The sequence below is a fragment of the Loxodonta africana genome, chromosome 5 (assembly GCF_030014295.1).
Source record: "Loxodonta africana isolate mLoxAfr1 chromosome 5, mLoxAfr1.hap2, whole genome shotgun sequence".
NCBI classification, from domain to species: Eukaryota; Metazoa; Chordata; class Mammalia; order Proboscidea; family Elephantidae; genus Loxodonta; species Loxodonta africana.
The window spans coordinates 26,964,959-26,981,914 of record NC_087346.1 but is presented as its reverse complement, the minus strand read 5'-3'; the positions used below and the strand labels follow the sequence as shown (position 1 = coordinate 26,981,914).

The following is a 16,956-nucleotide window of genomic DNA, read 5'->3' as shown; positions in this document are numbered from 1 at the left end:
CCTCCCTTATCTCCATGTATCCTCCCCTGCCCACTGATAGTTGGCTTGGCCATGAGTCTTGCTTTCATTAGGCGAATGTGGGAAAAACGTCAGTGTGACAGTTCTGAAGCCAAGCCTTAACAGTCTTACTAGTCACTGCCCCTCTGAAGGCAGAATGAGGTATGTGGAAGAGAACAACTTCAGCTAACCTGTAGACTTGCGTGAGAATAAGAGCTTATTGATATCCCACGGCTCTTTACTATGCACCAAAAGCCAACTAATACATGAGATTGTTATACCTCTGCTTGAACATTCCCATGAAGGCTTGACTTCTCAGACTGAAGACACTAGAAGGATCCTGGAGACCAGGTGTAGCTCAGTCCCTTCTGGGCTCTATTTCAGACTTTGATGGGCTCAACGGGAACATGTTTTCATTCATCTATCTATGGTAAGCAAAACTGAATGAGTCCAGGCCAGGTCTAGAGGCCCAACAGACTCTTGGAATCTTCATGTCTCTGTTGAAAATGGTGTAGAAGCCTGTCACAAATCTTACAGCTGTTTGCTTTAAATGTCTTCCCCTAAGGTATGCCTAAAGGTACAGAAACAGGTTGGGACAAGCCCAATTGGAGTCACAGACCAAAGCTGTTTTCTAATCTCACTTTAACAATAAAGCTCATAGCTTGACTCCTATTCAACTCCAACATGTTTCTTAACTGATACATAACCTGGTCTTTAGAACCCTATAGCAGTAAACAGTATCACACAAATGTAAAATTGAAAATCTTAACTCTGTTAACAATATTAGCTGAGGTGAAGTGACTAAGTATATGCTCAGCCTTTGAAAATGTGATTTCAGAGTTTTACATTCTTAATTCTCAAATTGAAATGCAAACAAAGCTTTCCATTGACACTTTTCTGGAAACCATCAAGCTAGGTCATTTGGGTAAACACCAGTGGTCTATTTATTACATAAAGATATAGAATCCACAATTTCTGTCACTGAGAACTCTAAAGCTGTCCTACTTCTCAGGTTTTCAGCCTTTTGTTCCTTTTGCAGTTAACAATCTTCCATTACACCTTCCCTAAACCAGCTTTTATTTTCAAAACAAGAGCTTACCAGCTTACCTGATGCAGAATTGGTACTACAGAGTTGCAGCTATAGACCATATGGCAGAAGCTCCTATTATTAAAACTATTTTGAAAGAGAAACATTAAAATCCACAGCATTAATTTCTGGGCATGTCCCTTAAAGAAGTCAGTGCTATACTAAATCACAAATTAAAACAAGACTGTTTAATTCACCAAATAAAGACATGAATGCCTTAAATTTTAGTGTTATCAGTAATATGTGAGCTCCTTTTGGGGAAGAACCACATGTTATTTACCATTTCCAGTGTTTAAAAAAAAAAAAAAACTACTACTTAGGTATTCATTGTTTCTTTAAGGGTAAGCAGTCATTGCTTTCTTTAAAGATTTTTAAACATATTTCCTAAAAATTGGACCAGAATTTTCATCTCTCCTTATTTATTCCAATGTTCTATTTCTGCTTTCAGTCTCAACCTGTATTTAAAATGTTAGAGGTTATGAACTGTCCAAGAGAGGTTATGAACTGTCCAAGAATTCAAAGGAATGCTTTGATTTTAATACTGTCCACTTTGTGTTACACTGTATGTTGTTTGGAAACCTAGAGACTTTTGATTATGCCTAATTCAAAATCACTTCCATTTCTGCACTATTACTTTTCTTACTCAGGAAAACAGACTTGCGGGTAACCCTTTCAAGCCACCTGGGCCTCATTTATAGCTTCAACAGCTCCTTAGGGCATGAGCTTTCTTAACAGCATTCATTACAACCAGCATCAAAGAGTGGCATCTATTTGCCAAGCACTGAGATGAACGAATGTGAGACAATGCAGTTTGTTCTTAAAAAGTATGTAATTGGATCAAGAAGATATGATTCATCAAGTGAACTAATGAAGACAAAGAAATACATAATTAAATGACATATATGGCTACTTTATGGTCCTCTGCAATGTATTTTTCTTTCCCTCCTAAGATTTTAAGCTTCAGAAAGGTCAGAACTTTGTTTCATTCATCCTGGCACTTGCAACACAGTATTTTTGCAAATTAATAGATGTTCAACATGTAATTTTTGAATAAATGAATACAGGCTGTGTGTATTCACTTAAAAGTGAAAGTTAAATGAGTTAGTACATAAGAGCTGAGAACAGTGTCGAATGGGCTTTGTAGCTACTTAATAAATTTAATTACTACAAAAGAGATCAGATTTAGAATACAGATTATAAAAGACTTCTTTGACGTTTGCATTAAACTGACCTTGGAAAAACAGGTGGGAACTAGATAGAACACGCCTGATGATGGTATTAATGCAGGCACAGGGATAAGCAAGCTGTATAAGTATACAAAGATAATGAAGCTGACAGTAAAAAAAAAGCCGTACTGAGGATATACTGAGAAATCTTACACTTAAGTCACTAAGAGTGTAGAAAGGCCCTTTGTTGTTATTGTTAGCTGCCCTCGGGTTGATTTTACCTCATTGCAACCCATTGTACACAGAGTAGAACTGCTCCATGGTTTTCAAGGCTGTGAAATTTTGAAAGCAGACTGCCAGGCCTTACTTCCAAGTTGCCTGTAGGTGAGTCTGAACCACCAAACTTTTCGTTACTAGTCCAGTGCTTAATTTTTTGCACCACCCAGGGACTCCTAAAGGTACTACAATCCAACATTTGCTAAACTGAACTCATTCCAAACAGCATATCTCTTTTCATACAATGTTTATTTTAAGTCAATTATTACGAGATTAAAGTGGTATAATCAAAGCACAAAAGATTCCAAGTACTTCAAGATTTACCCGACTTTGTATGCTCTGGATCTATACCCCAGCTGACATAAAAAAATCATTTGCTATACTGAACCCACCCTAGCTAACATTTAACACCAATATCAAAATATTTTAAGACAAATTTAAAACATACAAATTTAACTTTATTTCACCATTGTCATTTAAAGCTTGATTTTATCATTTTCTAAAAGTTCAATCACAGGAAATTAAACAGTAAAAACATTTATAGCTTCACAGGTACAACTTATATAAATTAAAATCAAATAATTGGAAAGTTTTTCAACATGGGAACTCTATATCTAAGTAAATGCTGGAAGGACCTGAACATTTCATTACTTATGGATTGTATTAGTTATTTTCAGGATCTAAACAAAGATTCTGAATATTCAGGTTTCTTTTGCTGTAATTTACAATTAAATATCACCCTACCTATATTCTGACTCAAGCTACTTGACCAAAATGTCTGATTTAGGAACTTATCTGGCTTTAGAGCAAAAGTTTTTCCAACTACCATTGCCACCTTCAAAAGAACTGACATAACAACACTGATGAAATCTGCTGGTTCCCTGTTCAACAATGTGTAATACACTTTTGTGCTAATCTATTTAGCCAAATACATTAACGAGGGGATAATGCCATAATCTCCACTAATTCATGATGTCAACTCCACGGAACATTAAACAGGTACAAAAAACGGATGACGCACACTTCTGTAGGGTGTAATGTTGATTCCCCATCTAAAAACTGACCAGTGAAATAAAACATATCAACTTGTAGTTGACTTCCTTTCAGGAAAACACAATTGAGAATTGCAAATACATTATTTTTCTCAGCTCATCCCTCAGTCATTGACAGGAATTTTGTAGGCCACCATGCTATTTACTTTGTGGATTGTAGTAGTGAATGAACGAAGACGGACTTCCTCAGAATTGGTAATGAACTGTGGTCCTGATTCTTCCCATTTCTCAGGTACAACCAAATCTTTATCTGTGTAAATCAGTAGATCAAATGAACCTAAATTGGGGATAAAAATACATTAAAGTACACTATTTTTTCAAATGTAAAACAACCTTCCCTGTCTCTCTCACCTTTTCAACCACCCATAGCATTAAGATAGGATAGCTTGGCCTCTAATCATTAGTTAGCATCTTTTGCTCAATGAAAATATATTTTAATACAGAAAATATTGCACCCTTCTATCATATCTTATGAAAAATGTAGGGCTTTTTTTTTTTTAAGAGAAAATCATTAAAAATATTGTAATAAGTGTATCATCACATGGGGAAAAAATGAATGTAATCAATGTAGTCCATAGCAGAGACCTAACACCTTGGTTTGTTTACTGGTATGTTCCAGTACCCAGACCACACTGTCTGGCATATAATAGGCATTCAGTAAATATTTGATAAATGAAGGAATAACTAAGTTTGAAGAACAAAAGACAATTTAACAGCTAAAATCTTAATAACGCATAGAAAATAGCAAAGGGAATTACACCAGAACGGGTATTGCGAAAGTTTTCATTTTTTTCCCTGCAATACCCCAATCTTTACTTTTTGCTTTATAATGCTTTTTCTCCTGTTTATATCACATGATACTGACAATTAACAAAAAACTGAATAAAGGGTGATTCTTGAACAGTAGTTTAGCCTTTTCCCCATTACAACTTTAAATGAATGAGAAGCTGTGTAAATACTCACAGGAAACTTCCAACAGCGGCAGAAATGTTACTGTAGCCGTGATCTGTCTGATCACTGAACGGATCTCATCTTGGATAGCTTTCTGAGACTTTGCTCTGGCTGCACTAGGAAGAAACCAAATCAATCCACGGATTTCAGGTTTCAACAAGTTATTTAAAACTTCTCAGTAACCAAGAGTATGTACCTGCTTAAGTGCTTCTGAAATCAAATGTGTAATGCAATAAGAAGAGTTTAAAAAAATAATGAATAAAAGTATTTTAGGACCTACAGCCTAGGAGGCATAACTTAAATATCCCTATTTATTTCATTTATCCTTTCAACCATCTTCTAGGATCAGCATCATATTTAAGTTTTAAGTTAAAGTTTAAGTTTCCTAACTTTGAAGTTAGGAAAACTTCAGCATCTCCTAAAATAACAGGTAGGATTGAAAATATTGTAATCCGCATTATCAGTTTGGATTTCAGAAATACCTAGAGTCTAACTCCCAAAAGCTTCAAATAAAATATTAAAGTTGTACGTCAAATTATTTTTATCATCTAAAAATTTCCTTAAGTAAACTAAAGGCTTCAGAAGCAAAGTACATTTCATTATGAGACATAACTATGGTTGTGAGTTGGCAGATAAGCACGTCCCGGACAATGCTAGACATCAGCAGAGAATCATCAGCATTTCCCATCCAGGAGTCTTGAGCCCTCAGTCACTTATGACGTTTATGTCATGAACATGTCTTAGCAAGTTCATGATATTAAAGGAAATACAGCAGAGCCACATCTTTAGCTGGGGGTGAGATTTAAGTACATTCCTGAAATGCACCATCTAGTGTGTCTTGTAGAGTTCTGAATACACCACCATAAACATTAAAGTTTAGAACTCAATGATATAAACTAAGGGCATTAGGTTAGAGAATATTATATACAAAAATCCACGATGTGCTAAACTGAGCACAATTCTTTCCCACAGGAGACTGAAGATTAAACTGACAGTAGAAACAATTTACGCAATTTACCTTACATGAAACTAGTTCAATACATTTAGAACTCATTTAGTAACGAAAACAAGTTTTTGGAAAAGGCTTACCGGAGCGAAAATGATTTCATACTTACCTGTCATCTTTTGCAGTCTTGTCACACTCAATATCAAACTGCCATCTTTCAAGGACCTCACCACTTTCAATATTTGAGATGACTACCACCAGTTTCTGAACAGAACATTTGTATAACCATTCTGTAACACATAACAAGGCATGTTTTTTGGTCCACTGCATTGCAAAGTAACTCTTACCTTCTCAGGTCTCTCTTCCTATCCTCAGCAAATGCCTACCACTGGTATTTTGTACCCCCTCCTTCCCGCTCAGAAAACTTATCACATCAATAATCTAGCTCCTCTTTTCAAATTCTCAGTATTTCTACCAAGTATAGTACTCACTGCTGAGGATATAGTTAGCATGAGATATTTTCATCCTCAGCCAATGTAGGAGCGTAGGAGATGGGCACTGATCCAATCATCACACCAACAAATGTGAAATTACAACTGCAGTGACTGCTGTGAAGGATAAATGGTACAATGAAGAGCATTTAAATAGGAAAAACTGACTCACTCAGGGAGGACAGGGAAGGCTTCAGCTTAGCTCTGAGGGTCAAACAGTATTAAATATGCAAAAGGAGAGGCAAGAAGGTACAGGCCTTAAGTACTCCAGAACAGCAGATGACCAGAGGACTGAAAGAAAGCCAGTACAACTGCAGGAACGATAAACAGGAGCCAGACCAAACAAGGCCAGGTGGGCCAAATGAAGAAATTATACCTCAAGAACCAGGGAAGTCATTACTATGTTTGAAGCAGGATATGATATAATTAGATCTGCAATTCAAAACTATAATTCTGAAAATGGGTTACAGGGGATTTAGACATTAGTGTAGATCCCTTACTCCCTTACCAAAAGGTTGTTTAACAAAGGGTTGGCAGTTCGAATTCACCAGGTGCTCCTTGGAAACCTACAGGGCCGTTCTACTCTGTCCTATAGCATCCATATGAGTTGGAATCGATTCAACGGCAATGGGTCTGGATTTTTGGTTTTTAGACACTAATTAGTTCATTTAGTAGTTTAAGCAAGATGAGATAACTAAAGCATGTAGGAGGATATACTGGTAGAAATGGAGATGTAGACCGATTCAAGGGATTTCATGGTGAAATTTACCAAAACTTACTGGATTAGGTATGGGGGTGAGGAAGAGAAACAAGTCAGGAATAGCTCCCAAGTTTCTGGCTTGTATCACCAGTTGGATGGTTGAGCCATTCACTGCTAGGGAAGAAAACTGAAAGTGGGGCAATTTTGGACACAATTTTCAGTATAGTTTTCAATATGGTGAATCGGAAGTATCTCTGCGATAGTTACGTAAGAAAGCCACTGGGTATATAGATTTGGAGTTAGGAGACATCTGGGTTAGATATAAAGAGTGAACTACACAAAGTTTATCAGAACATGTCAGAGATCATCTAGAGAGATTATAAAGTGAGAGGAGGGCCTCAAATTGAGCTCTGAGGTAACCTTGAAAACTGATATAGCATATACAGGAGTCAGCAAAGTTTTCCACAAAGAGACAGAAAATCATTTTAGCAATTAGTAAACATTTTAGATTTTGTGGGCCACCTAGGTTTCTGTTCTGTTTGCAACCAGGACAAAAACAGACCACAACCTGGACCCCTGGCATATATCAACAATTTTCCATCAAAGGTTTTGCTCCGAAAAGAATGGGTGGTCATTTGAAGGAGATTTTGGGTAGGCAGCAATTTTTCTTCTTTAAAAATTGGACAGAGATGATGTCAAAGGGAAGAATCCTAATCAAAACAGAAGTAAAAAAATATGAGAAAAAGTAGTGTAAAGTCCCTGAGAACACTAAAAGCAATGGGATTCAAAACAGATAAACAATTTGCCTCGAAGAATAATTCCTCAATTTTAAGAAAAATGAAAGAGGGAACAAGCTAAATGAGAAAAGTCTAGACACACCTAAGGTGGAATGTCATTTGTGTGGACTCAAAAGAGATAATCTAATGAACCAGTGGATGAAGACACAAATCTATAGATACAAATCTATGGACGTTCTGGGCCAATTCACCTGGGTGTAGCCCTATTAATAGCTACAGAAGATTTAGCCCTGACCCTCTGACCCATAACTTTGGATGCAACTTTGGGAGAGGGAGGCTACTCCTAATGACATGCTTCCTGCTTGCACCTGAGACTAGTTATCTACTACCACACCCCCAGCAGTGGTCCAATCTTGCTATTCTGATAGCACTGACCTACTAAAGCATAAGTTCTTTGAGGCTGAGAAACTCTGTACTCCTATCTTCCTTTCCTAGTCTTTTTACCATCCCTTGAGATCGTACCATGCAGACCTGCACAAGTATCAAGGGATTTTACTCATGTAGATATTAATGGCAGAAAAATGTTACTAGCTTATCTAGAGCATAATGTAGCTTCATAGAGATATCAAGCTAACAAAGGTCAGATGGCCATTATCAGAAAGGCATATTAAAACAGAAAAGTTAAAAATATATATATAATACAAACTAAAAAATGAAGGTACAATTGAACATGAAAAAATTCTGAAACAATCATAAAAAAACAATTTCTGAATTTAAAAATTCGAAAGAAAAAGGATGGCCACTGCTGAAAGACAAACTAGTATTTTGGAAGAACAAATGGGGAGAAACAAATTGAGAGAAACATGAAAGGGACACTATCAGAAATTCTAGAAGGAAAAAAATCCCTAGAGAACAAATACTGATACAACAGGTAACAAAGCAACTTCTTGAGCTAAAGAAAAAATTGAGTGTTCAGGTAAAAGAGACTCATTCACAGGCATATTAAAAAGAAAGATAAAGGGAAATAGGTGAAAAATAAGAAAACCCTACTGGGTATTCTGTTGCTTAGCATTTTTTTTTAACTTTAGTATGCAGGTTTAAGACAATATCATTTTCCTTGATGTTTCTCTAACGATAACTTTAAAACCTCAGCAGCTAAACAGAAAGCATCATGTTACGAATTTACAGTGGTTGTTTTCTCAAACACTATCATAATTACGCTAAGTTCTAACTTGTACCATTTGGCCATATGACCTTCTGAATTACTGCAAAAATCATTTCTAGGGGTGTTGATGGACACATTTATCAAGCCATATCATATTCCTAACATCAAAATACTCAGCCAGCTCAGAATGTGGTGGAGAAAATAATTTAATTTATATACTTTATGCTTTCTGCCAATTGAAAAATCACTGTATATTTCAGAAGGCGGTGCGCTTCACACTTCTATATACCAAAATACCCATTGCCGTCAAGTCCATTCCGACTCATAGTGACCCTATCGGACAGAGTAACACTGCCCCATAGAGTTTACAAGGAGCGCCTGGCAGATTTGAACCGCCGACCTCTAGGTTAGCAGTCACAGCAATTAACCATTACACCACCAGGGTTTCTATATAGGAAGCTGAAAAACGGCCAAGATGACAGAAAATGTAGATCCAAGAAGGGCTGCAAAATTCAAACTGCTTTCAATCACTAAATACCTTTTAGTTGTTCCACCACATTATTTAGGTATTTGATGAGTTCAGGATCAGTAGTCACAAGCAAGGTGAGTCCATATTTTTGTACTCGAGTAAAGGTTTCAGATGGATATATGCCACGCTGATATAAAATGCTGTTAATGCCAAATGCTAAAAGCAAAAGAAATGTCATTATAATTTGTAGCTACAGAAAATAAACCATATTTACATGTGGCTATAGTTTTATTAATGCTATAAAACTGCAATTGCCTAAACACAAGTTTACTTCTGTCTTAATCAAGACAGAGTTGTTGTTAGGTGCCATCAAGTCGGTTGCAACTCATAGTGACCTTTGCACAACAGAACGAAACACTGCCCGGTCCTGCGCCATCCCTAACAATCGTTATGCTTGAGCTCATTCTTGCAGCCACTGTGTCAATCCACCTCGTTGAGGGTCTTCCTCTTTTCTGCTGACCCTGTACTCTGCTAAGTATGATGTCCTTCTCCAGGGACTGATCCCTCCTGATAACGTGTCCAAAGTATGTAAGACAATCTCGCCATCCATGCCCCTAAGGAGCATTCTGGCCGCACTTCTTCCTAAGACAGATTTGTTCATTCTTTTGGCAGTCCATGGTAATTCAATATTCTTCGCCAACACCACAATTCAAAGGCGTCAACTTTTCTTCGGTCTTCCTTATTCATTGTCCAGCTTTCACATGCATATGATGCAACTGAAAATACCTTGGCTTGGGTCAGGACCACCTTAGTCTTCAGGGTGATATCTTTGCTCTTCAACATTTTAAAGAGGTTCTTTGCAGCAGATTTGCCCAATGCAAAGCGTCTTTTGATTTCTTGACTGCTGCTTCCATGGCTGTTGATTGTGGATCCAAGTAAAATGAAGTCCTTGACAACTTCAATCTTTTCTCCGTTTATCATGATGTTGCTCACCGGTCCAGTTGTGAGGATTGTTTTCTTTATGTTGAGGTGCACTTCATACTGAAGGCTGTGGTCTTTGATCTTCATTAGTAAGTGCTTCAAGTCCTCTTCACTTTCAGCAAGCAAGGTTGTGTCATCAGCATAACGCAGGTTGTTCATGAGTCTTCCTCCAATCCTGATGCCCCGTTCTTCATATAGTCCAGCTTCTCAGACTACTTGTTCAGCATACAGGTTAAATAGATATGGTGAAAGAATACAACCCTGACAAACACCTTTCCTGACTTTAAACCAATCAGTATCCCCTTGTTCTGTCCAAACAACTGCCTCTTGATCTATGTCAAGGTTCCTCGTGAGCACAATTAAGTGTTCTGGAATTCCCGTTCTTCGCAATGTTATCCATAATTTGTTATGATCCACACAGTCGAATGCCTTTGCATAGTCAAGAAAACACAGGTAAACATCCTTCTGGTATTCTCTGCTTTCAGCCAGGATCCATCTGACATCAGCAATGATAACCCTGGTTCCATGTCCTCTTCTGAAACCGGCCTGTATTTCAAGCAGTTCCCTGTCGATATACTGCTGCAGCCATTTTTGAATGATCTTCAGCAAAATTTTGCTTGCGTGTGATATTAATGATATTGTCCTATAATTTCCACATTTGGTTGGATCGCCTTTCTTGGGAATAGGCATAAATATGGATCTCTTCCAGTCAGGTGGCCAGGAAGCTGTCTTCCATATTTCTTGGCATAGACTAGTGAGCACCTCCAGTGCTGCATCTGTTTGTTGAGACATCTCAATTGATATTCCATCAATTCCTGGAGCCTTGTTTTTCGCCAGTGCCTTCAAAGCAGCTTGGACTTCTTCCTTCAGTACCATCGGTTCCTGATCATATGCCACCTCTTGAAATGGCTGAATATCGACTAATTCTTTTTGGTATAATGACTCTCTTTATTCCTCCCATCTTCTTTTGATGCTTCCTGTGTCGTTTAATATTTCCCCCATGGAATCCTTCCCTGTTGCAACTCGAGGCTTGAATTTTTTCTTCAGTTCTTTCAGCTTGAGAAACGCCAAGCGTGTTCTTCCCTTTTGGTTTTCCATCTCCAGCTCTTTGCATACGTCATTATAATACTTTATTTTGTCTTCTCGAGAGGCCCTTTGAAATCTTCTGCTCAGTTCTTTTACTTCAATTCTTCCTGTTGCTTTAGCTACTCGACGCCCAAGAGCGTTTCACAGTCTCCTCTGACATCCATCTTGGTCTTTTCTTTTCTTTCTTTCCTGTCTTTTCCGTGATCTCTTGCTTTCTTCATGTATGATGTCCTTGATGTCATTCCACAAATCATCCGGTCTTCAGTCACTAGTGTTCAATGCGTCAAATCTATTCTTGAGATGGTCTCTAAATTCAGATGGGATATACTCAAGGTCATATTTTGGCTCTTGTGGACTTGCTATCTGCCAGTTTGTCATACTGTGGGGACTTGCTATCTGTCAGTTTGTCATACTGTGGGGACTTGTGTGTTGCTGTGATGCTGGAAGCTATGCCACCAGTATTCAGATACCAGCAGGGTCACCCATGGAGGACAGGTTTCAGCTGAGCTTCCAGACTAAGACAGACTAGGAAGAAGGACCCGACAGTCTACTTCTGAAAAGCACTGGCCAGTGAAAACCTTTTGAATAGCAGCATAATATTGTCTGATATAGTGCTGGAAGATGAGCCCCCCAAGTTGGAAGGCACTCAAAAGATGATTGGGGAAGAGCCGCCTCCTCAAAGTACAGTCAACGTTAATGATGTGGATGGAGTCAAGCTTTCGGAACCTTCATTTGCTGATGTGGCATGACTCAATACGCGAAGAAACAGCCACAAACATCCATTAATAATCGGAACATGGACTGTACGAAGCATGAATCTAGGAAAATCGGAAATCGTCAAAAATGAAATGGAATGCATAAACGTCAATATCCTAGGCATTAGTGAGCTGAAATGGACTGGTATTGGCCATTTTGAATCAGACGATCACATAGTCTACTATGCTGGGAATGACAACCCGAAGAGGAATGGTGTTGCATTCATCATCAAAAAGAATGTTTCAAGATCTATCCTGAAGTACAACGCTGTCAGTGATAGGATAATATCCATACGCCTATAAGGAAGCCCAGTTAATACAACTATTATTCAAATTTACGCACCAACCACTAGGGCCAAAGACGAAGAAATAGAAGATTTTTATCAGCTGCTGCAGTCTGAAATTGATCAAACATGCAATCAAGATGCATTGATAATTACTGGCAATTGGAATGTGGAAGTTGGAAACAAAGAAGAAGGATCAGTAGTTGGAAAATTTGGCCTCGGTGACAGAAACAATGCCAGAGATCCCGGAGATCGAATGATAGAATTTTGCAAGACCAACGACTTCTTCATTGCAAATACCTTCTTTCACCAACATAAACGGCGACTATACACATGGGCCTCACCAGATGGAATGCACAGAAATCAAATTGACTACATCTGTGGAAAGAGATGATGGAAAAGCTCAATATCATCAGTCAGAACAAGGCTGTGCAATAGACCATCAATTGCTACTATGCAAGTTCAAGCTGAAACTGAAGAAAATCAAAGCAAATCCACAAGGCAGAGTAGCTGTGTACAAAATGGCATTAAATATCCAGAAAATCTTGCTTCTAGGTAAAAGAAAGCAATATATGCATTCACGTGGCAATAAAGGACAAATTAAACGCCAAAATGCATTAACCTACCACTGCCACATTTCATTCACTGTAATCCAAGACTAAATTCAGATTACATGGTTAGAAAATACAAAACAGGCTTGGACTGACTGGTCAACTCTTCCAGACAAGCTTCTCCTCTTTTTCCTCCTTTTCTCCCCTCATGTCCTGCCAGGCTCTAGTAGAAGGCGTGCACACAGCTGGCCTGGTCGGGGACAATGCTATCCAAAGTCTCATGAACTGTGCCCTGCCTCAGAAGCAACGCGGGGCAGGGGCTAGGTCAAAATACACACTGGGTCTCCGCTCAGCCGTACCAGGTCTCAGGGGGCTGCGGAGTCCGACCAAAGAGCCGCTCCAGGTGAAGCCGCTGCACCGCGAGGCGGCCCCCGCAGCGCCCAGCCTTCTCCTCCACCATTAGCAACGCGTCCGGAGCTAGGCGCCGGCATCCGCCTCTCCACCGATTCCTCGGGCCGCCAGACCGCGCGGGGCCGCGAGGGCTCGGATTCAGGGCCGCTCCGGCCCATCCCGGCTCCCCGCCTCGGAGGCCGAGCCGCGGGCCTACGGGACGGCCTGGGCTCGGTTCTCCCCAACCCTGGCCCGCACCAGGAGGACTTACAGAAGAACTCGGCCACGATTTCGGCGCTTCCGCGGAGGGTAATACCCTGCTCCCGGGTGAGCTGCAGAGCCATGGCTCGGCCCACAGACGAAGGCGCGGCTTACACCAGGCAAACAGCGACCGCCGCGGCTCCCGCAGCGTTTCCCCGCCACTCGTTTGAACCGTAACGTCGCAGCCCGCCGTCCTGCCTTCGCGCAGGCGCGATGAATCTCCTGGTCCCGCCCAGGCAGCGGCGCCCTGCCCTTCCTCTCCGCCCTCCCTCCCTCGCCGTGGCCGGAGCTGGCTAAACGCGCAGGCGCGGTCGGGAGACCTGGCCTTGCTACTCAGGCTTCAGTTCTGTGTGTGGGTTGGTCCTCTTCGGGTGATAGATTTTGTGTGTGGTAGAGTCGATGGGGCAGAGTGGAGAAGATGGGCAATTCCGACTTTTGTGGCCGCTTACTACACCTATGGGCTGAGCAAGCAAGGAGCAGAATTTTGAGTTTTAAAGATATTTTCAAACAGTTGTGAACTGCCTACCAGCTGCAGCTGAAGTGGCCCCACTGATCTTCATACTTGGTCCTGTTGCCCCCTAGCGGGTGGAAGGGGGAACTTTATCCAGAAGCAAGTGCATGTTGAGCAGCCAAGCCACTGCCTTCTAGAGCCCGCTGCCCATGTTGTTGTTAGGGTGCCTTCCAGTTGGTTCAGACTCATAGTGACCCTGTGTATGACAGAAGGAAACACTGGCAGGTCTTGCTGTCCCCACGATTGTTGCTATATGTAAGCCCATTATGGAAGCCACTGTGTCAGGCCATCTTGTTAGGAGTCTTCCTCTTCCCTAACCCTGTGCTTTGCTAACTATGATGTCCTTCTCTAGGGACTGGTCCCTCCTGATAACATGTCCAAAATACTTAAGACAAGCCTCACCATCCTCGCTTCAAAGGAGCACTCTGGCTATCGTTCTTCCAAGACAGATTTGTTCATTCTTTTCACAGTCCGTGATATATTCAACATTCTTCACCAACACTTTAATTTAAATACAGCAATTCTTGGGTCTTCCTTATTGTTCAGCATTTCTGTGCATTTTAGGATATTGAAAATACCATGGCTTGGGTCAGGTGCACCTTGGACTTTGCGAAGTTCCCTGAATAAACTGAACGCTTGGAAGGCCAGCGTAGCAAGGGTTGGGGTTTGGGGACCATGGTTTCAGGAGACATCTAAGTCAATTGGCATAATAAAATCTATTAAGAAAACATTCTGCATCCCACTTTGGAGAGTGATGTCTGGGGTCTTAAAAGCTAGCAAGCAGCCATCCAAGATGCAACAGTTAGTCTCAACTCACCTGGAGCAAAGGAGAATGAAGAACACCAAAGATATAAAGTACTTATGAGCCCAAGAGACAAAGGGCCACATAAACCAGAGACTACATCAGCCTGAGACCAGAAGAACTAGACGGTGCCCGGCTACAACTGATGACAGCCTTGACAGGGAACACAACAGAGAACCCCTGAGGGATCAGGAGAGCAGGGGGATGCAGAACCCAAATTCTTATAAAAAGACCAGACTTAATGATCTGACTGAGACGAGAAGGACCCCAGAGGTCATGGTCCCCAGACCTTCTGTTAGCTCAAAATAGGAACCATTCCCAAAGCCAACTCTTCAGATAGGGATTGGACTGGATTGTGGGATAGAAAATGATACTGGTGATGAGTGAGCATCTTGGATCAAGTAGATGCATGAGACTATATGGGTGTTTCCTGTCTGGAGGGTAGTTGAGAGGGCAGAGGAGGTCAGAAGCTGGACTAATGGACAGGAAAACAGACAGTGGAGGGAGGGAGTATGCTCTCTAATTAGAGGGAGAGCAACTAGGAGTATATAGCAAGGTGTATATAAGTTTTTGTATGAGAGACTGACTTGGTAAACTTTCACTAAAAGCACAATAAAAAAAAAAAGTGGTATCTTTGCTTTTTAACACTTTAAAGAGATCTTTTGCAGCAGATTTGCCCAATGCAGTACAGCATTTGATTTCTTGATTGCTAAGTCTGCTATCATGTTTTTTCCCCCCAAAGAAATTGGATTAGGAATTAAAAGGATGAATCCAAATACACTTTTCTCTCCCATGTCCACATCTGTCTTGAGCTCAGGGCCCCATGAAAAGCAGGGGAGCAGAGCCTGGGGTGACAGGGGGCTGCGTCTCACTGGGCAAACTACTTTTTTCACCCTCCCACCCTTTGGCGGCTTGTAAGAAATAAGGTCGCATCTCCAAAAAGGCCCATCGACACTGAAGGTGAATTTGACTCACAAATTCAATGGCTTTTAGTAATTTTGGAAGCCCTGGTGGCACAGTGGTTCAGAGCTCCGCTGCTAACTAAAAGGTCAGCAATTCAAATACACAGGCTGCTCCTTGGAGAAATCCAATGGGACAGTTCTGGTTTGTCCTATAGGGTCGCTATGAGTTGGAATCGACTTGATGGCAAAGTTTTTCTTTTTTTTATGTTACACTGAGGAGTATTAAGGAGACATTGGACAACTAATGTTTGTCATTAAGAAGGAAATTATTTGTAAAATGAAGTCTGAAAAACTATCCACTAGACGTGCTATGTTATTTAATTATATGAGAAATGCCTGCGTGTATTAGTTTTTTTATCCATACGTAAAAAATGACCATAATTTCAATGGCTTAAAACAACACCCATTATCTCAGTTTTGTCACTCAGAAGGCATGGCATAACTGGTTTCTCTGCTTAGAGTCTCACAAGACTGAAATCAAGATTTCTGCTCATAAAATTTCATCTGAGATATGGAGTTCTCATCCAGGTTTTCTGGTTATTGGCAGAATTAATTTCCTTTCCCTTGTAGGACTGAGGTCCCTCTTGTCTTGCTAATTGTTTGAGGGAGGCCACCCTTCCATAGCCCTTCTCACTTCCAAGCTCTGTGACTTCAGGAAAGTCCTGGAGTCTTAAGGACTCAAGTCAGATCAGGGCTGGCTTTTAGATCAGATCCATTCACATAATCTCCCTTTTGACCTAATCTTGAAAGTGATAAAAACCCCTTTAAAGTGATATCCCCTCAGAATCACAGGTTCTGCCCCAGTGCTGTCAGGGTGGGGATTGTTTCTACAGGGTGTGCTCTTGTGGGAGAGAAGGGTAGGAATTTTGGGAGCCTTTCACACAGTGATACAGCATATTTCAATCAGTTTGAAGAGCAAACCTCGAGTAGAATGGATAATAGGCTGACTCGACCCAGTAAGATCTTCTTACATCATTTAGTCTCTTTTTATTTTTTTAATCACCAGTTTTGATGTGAAGAACAGTGATGTCAGGGGAAGTGAGTAAGAGGCAAGGAAGTTGGATGTCCTTCACCCCTTCCACTGGGAGCTCCGCTTACAAAACCTGACTCCTAGCTACCCTATAGGACCCAGTAGAACTGCCCCATAGAGTTTCCAAGGAGCGCCTGGTGGATTCAAACTGCTGAGATTTTGGTTAGCAGTGGTTAGCACTTAACCACTAGGCAACCAGGGTTTCCAAAGAGTTCAGTTGGGGCCTGCATTCTGACATCATGATGGTAAGGCTTGGTGTCCACCTTTCCCCACAGAAAAATTGCCTGTTTCTAAGGAACTAATTTT

General features: G+C 40.6%; 1 protein-coding gene across 1 annotated transcript; it reads right to left on the bottom strand.

The window, feature by feature from the left end:
• Window positions 1–1,847: 1,847 nt before the first annotated feature.
• Window positions 1,848–13,511, bottom strand: LOC100667589 (mitotic spindle assembly checkpoint protein MAD2A-like). The gene is made up of 5 exons (XM_003410420.4): window positions 13,356–13,511; window positions 9,107–9,253; window positions 5,645–5,765; window positions 4,542–4,645; window positions 1,848–3,855 (listed from the first exon to the last, which is right to left on the bottom strand). Exons 1-5 carry the CDS (start codon window positions 13,426–13,428, stop codon window positions 3,683–3,685), a joined length of 618 nt encoding a protein of 205 aa, XP_003410468.1. The 5' UTR covers window positions 13,429–13,511; the 3' UTR covers window positions 1,848–3,682.
• Window positions 13,512–16,956: the final 3,445 nt, after the last annotated feature.

What these genes read in the sequence shown, in the direction of transcription:
- LOC100667589 (XM_003410420.4), bottom strand. Translation starts at nt 13,428, where the DNA reads ATGGCTCTGCAGCTCACCCGGGAGCAGGGTATTACCCTCCGCGGAAGC. An exon ending in AAGACTGCAAAAGATGACAG is followed by an intron (nt 4,646 to 5,644) that starts GTAAGTATGAAA and finishes GTTTCTTCCTAG; the next exon opens with TGCAGCCAGAGCAAAGTCTC. An exon ending in GCCGCTGTTGGAAGTTTCCT is followed by an intron (nt 3,856 to 4,541) that starts GTGAGTATTTAC and finishes TCCCCAATTTAG; the next exon opens with GTTCATTTGATCTACTGATT.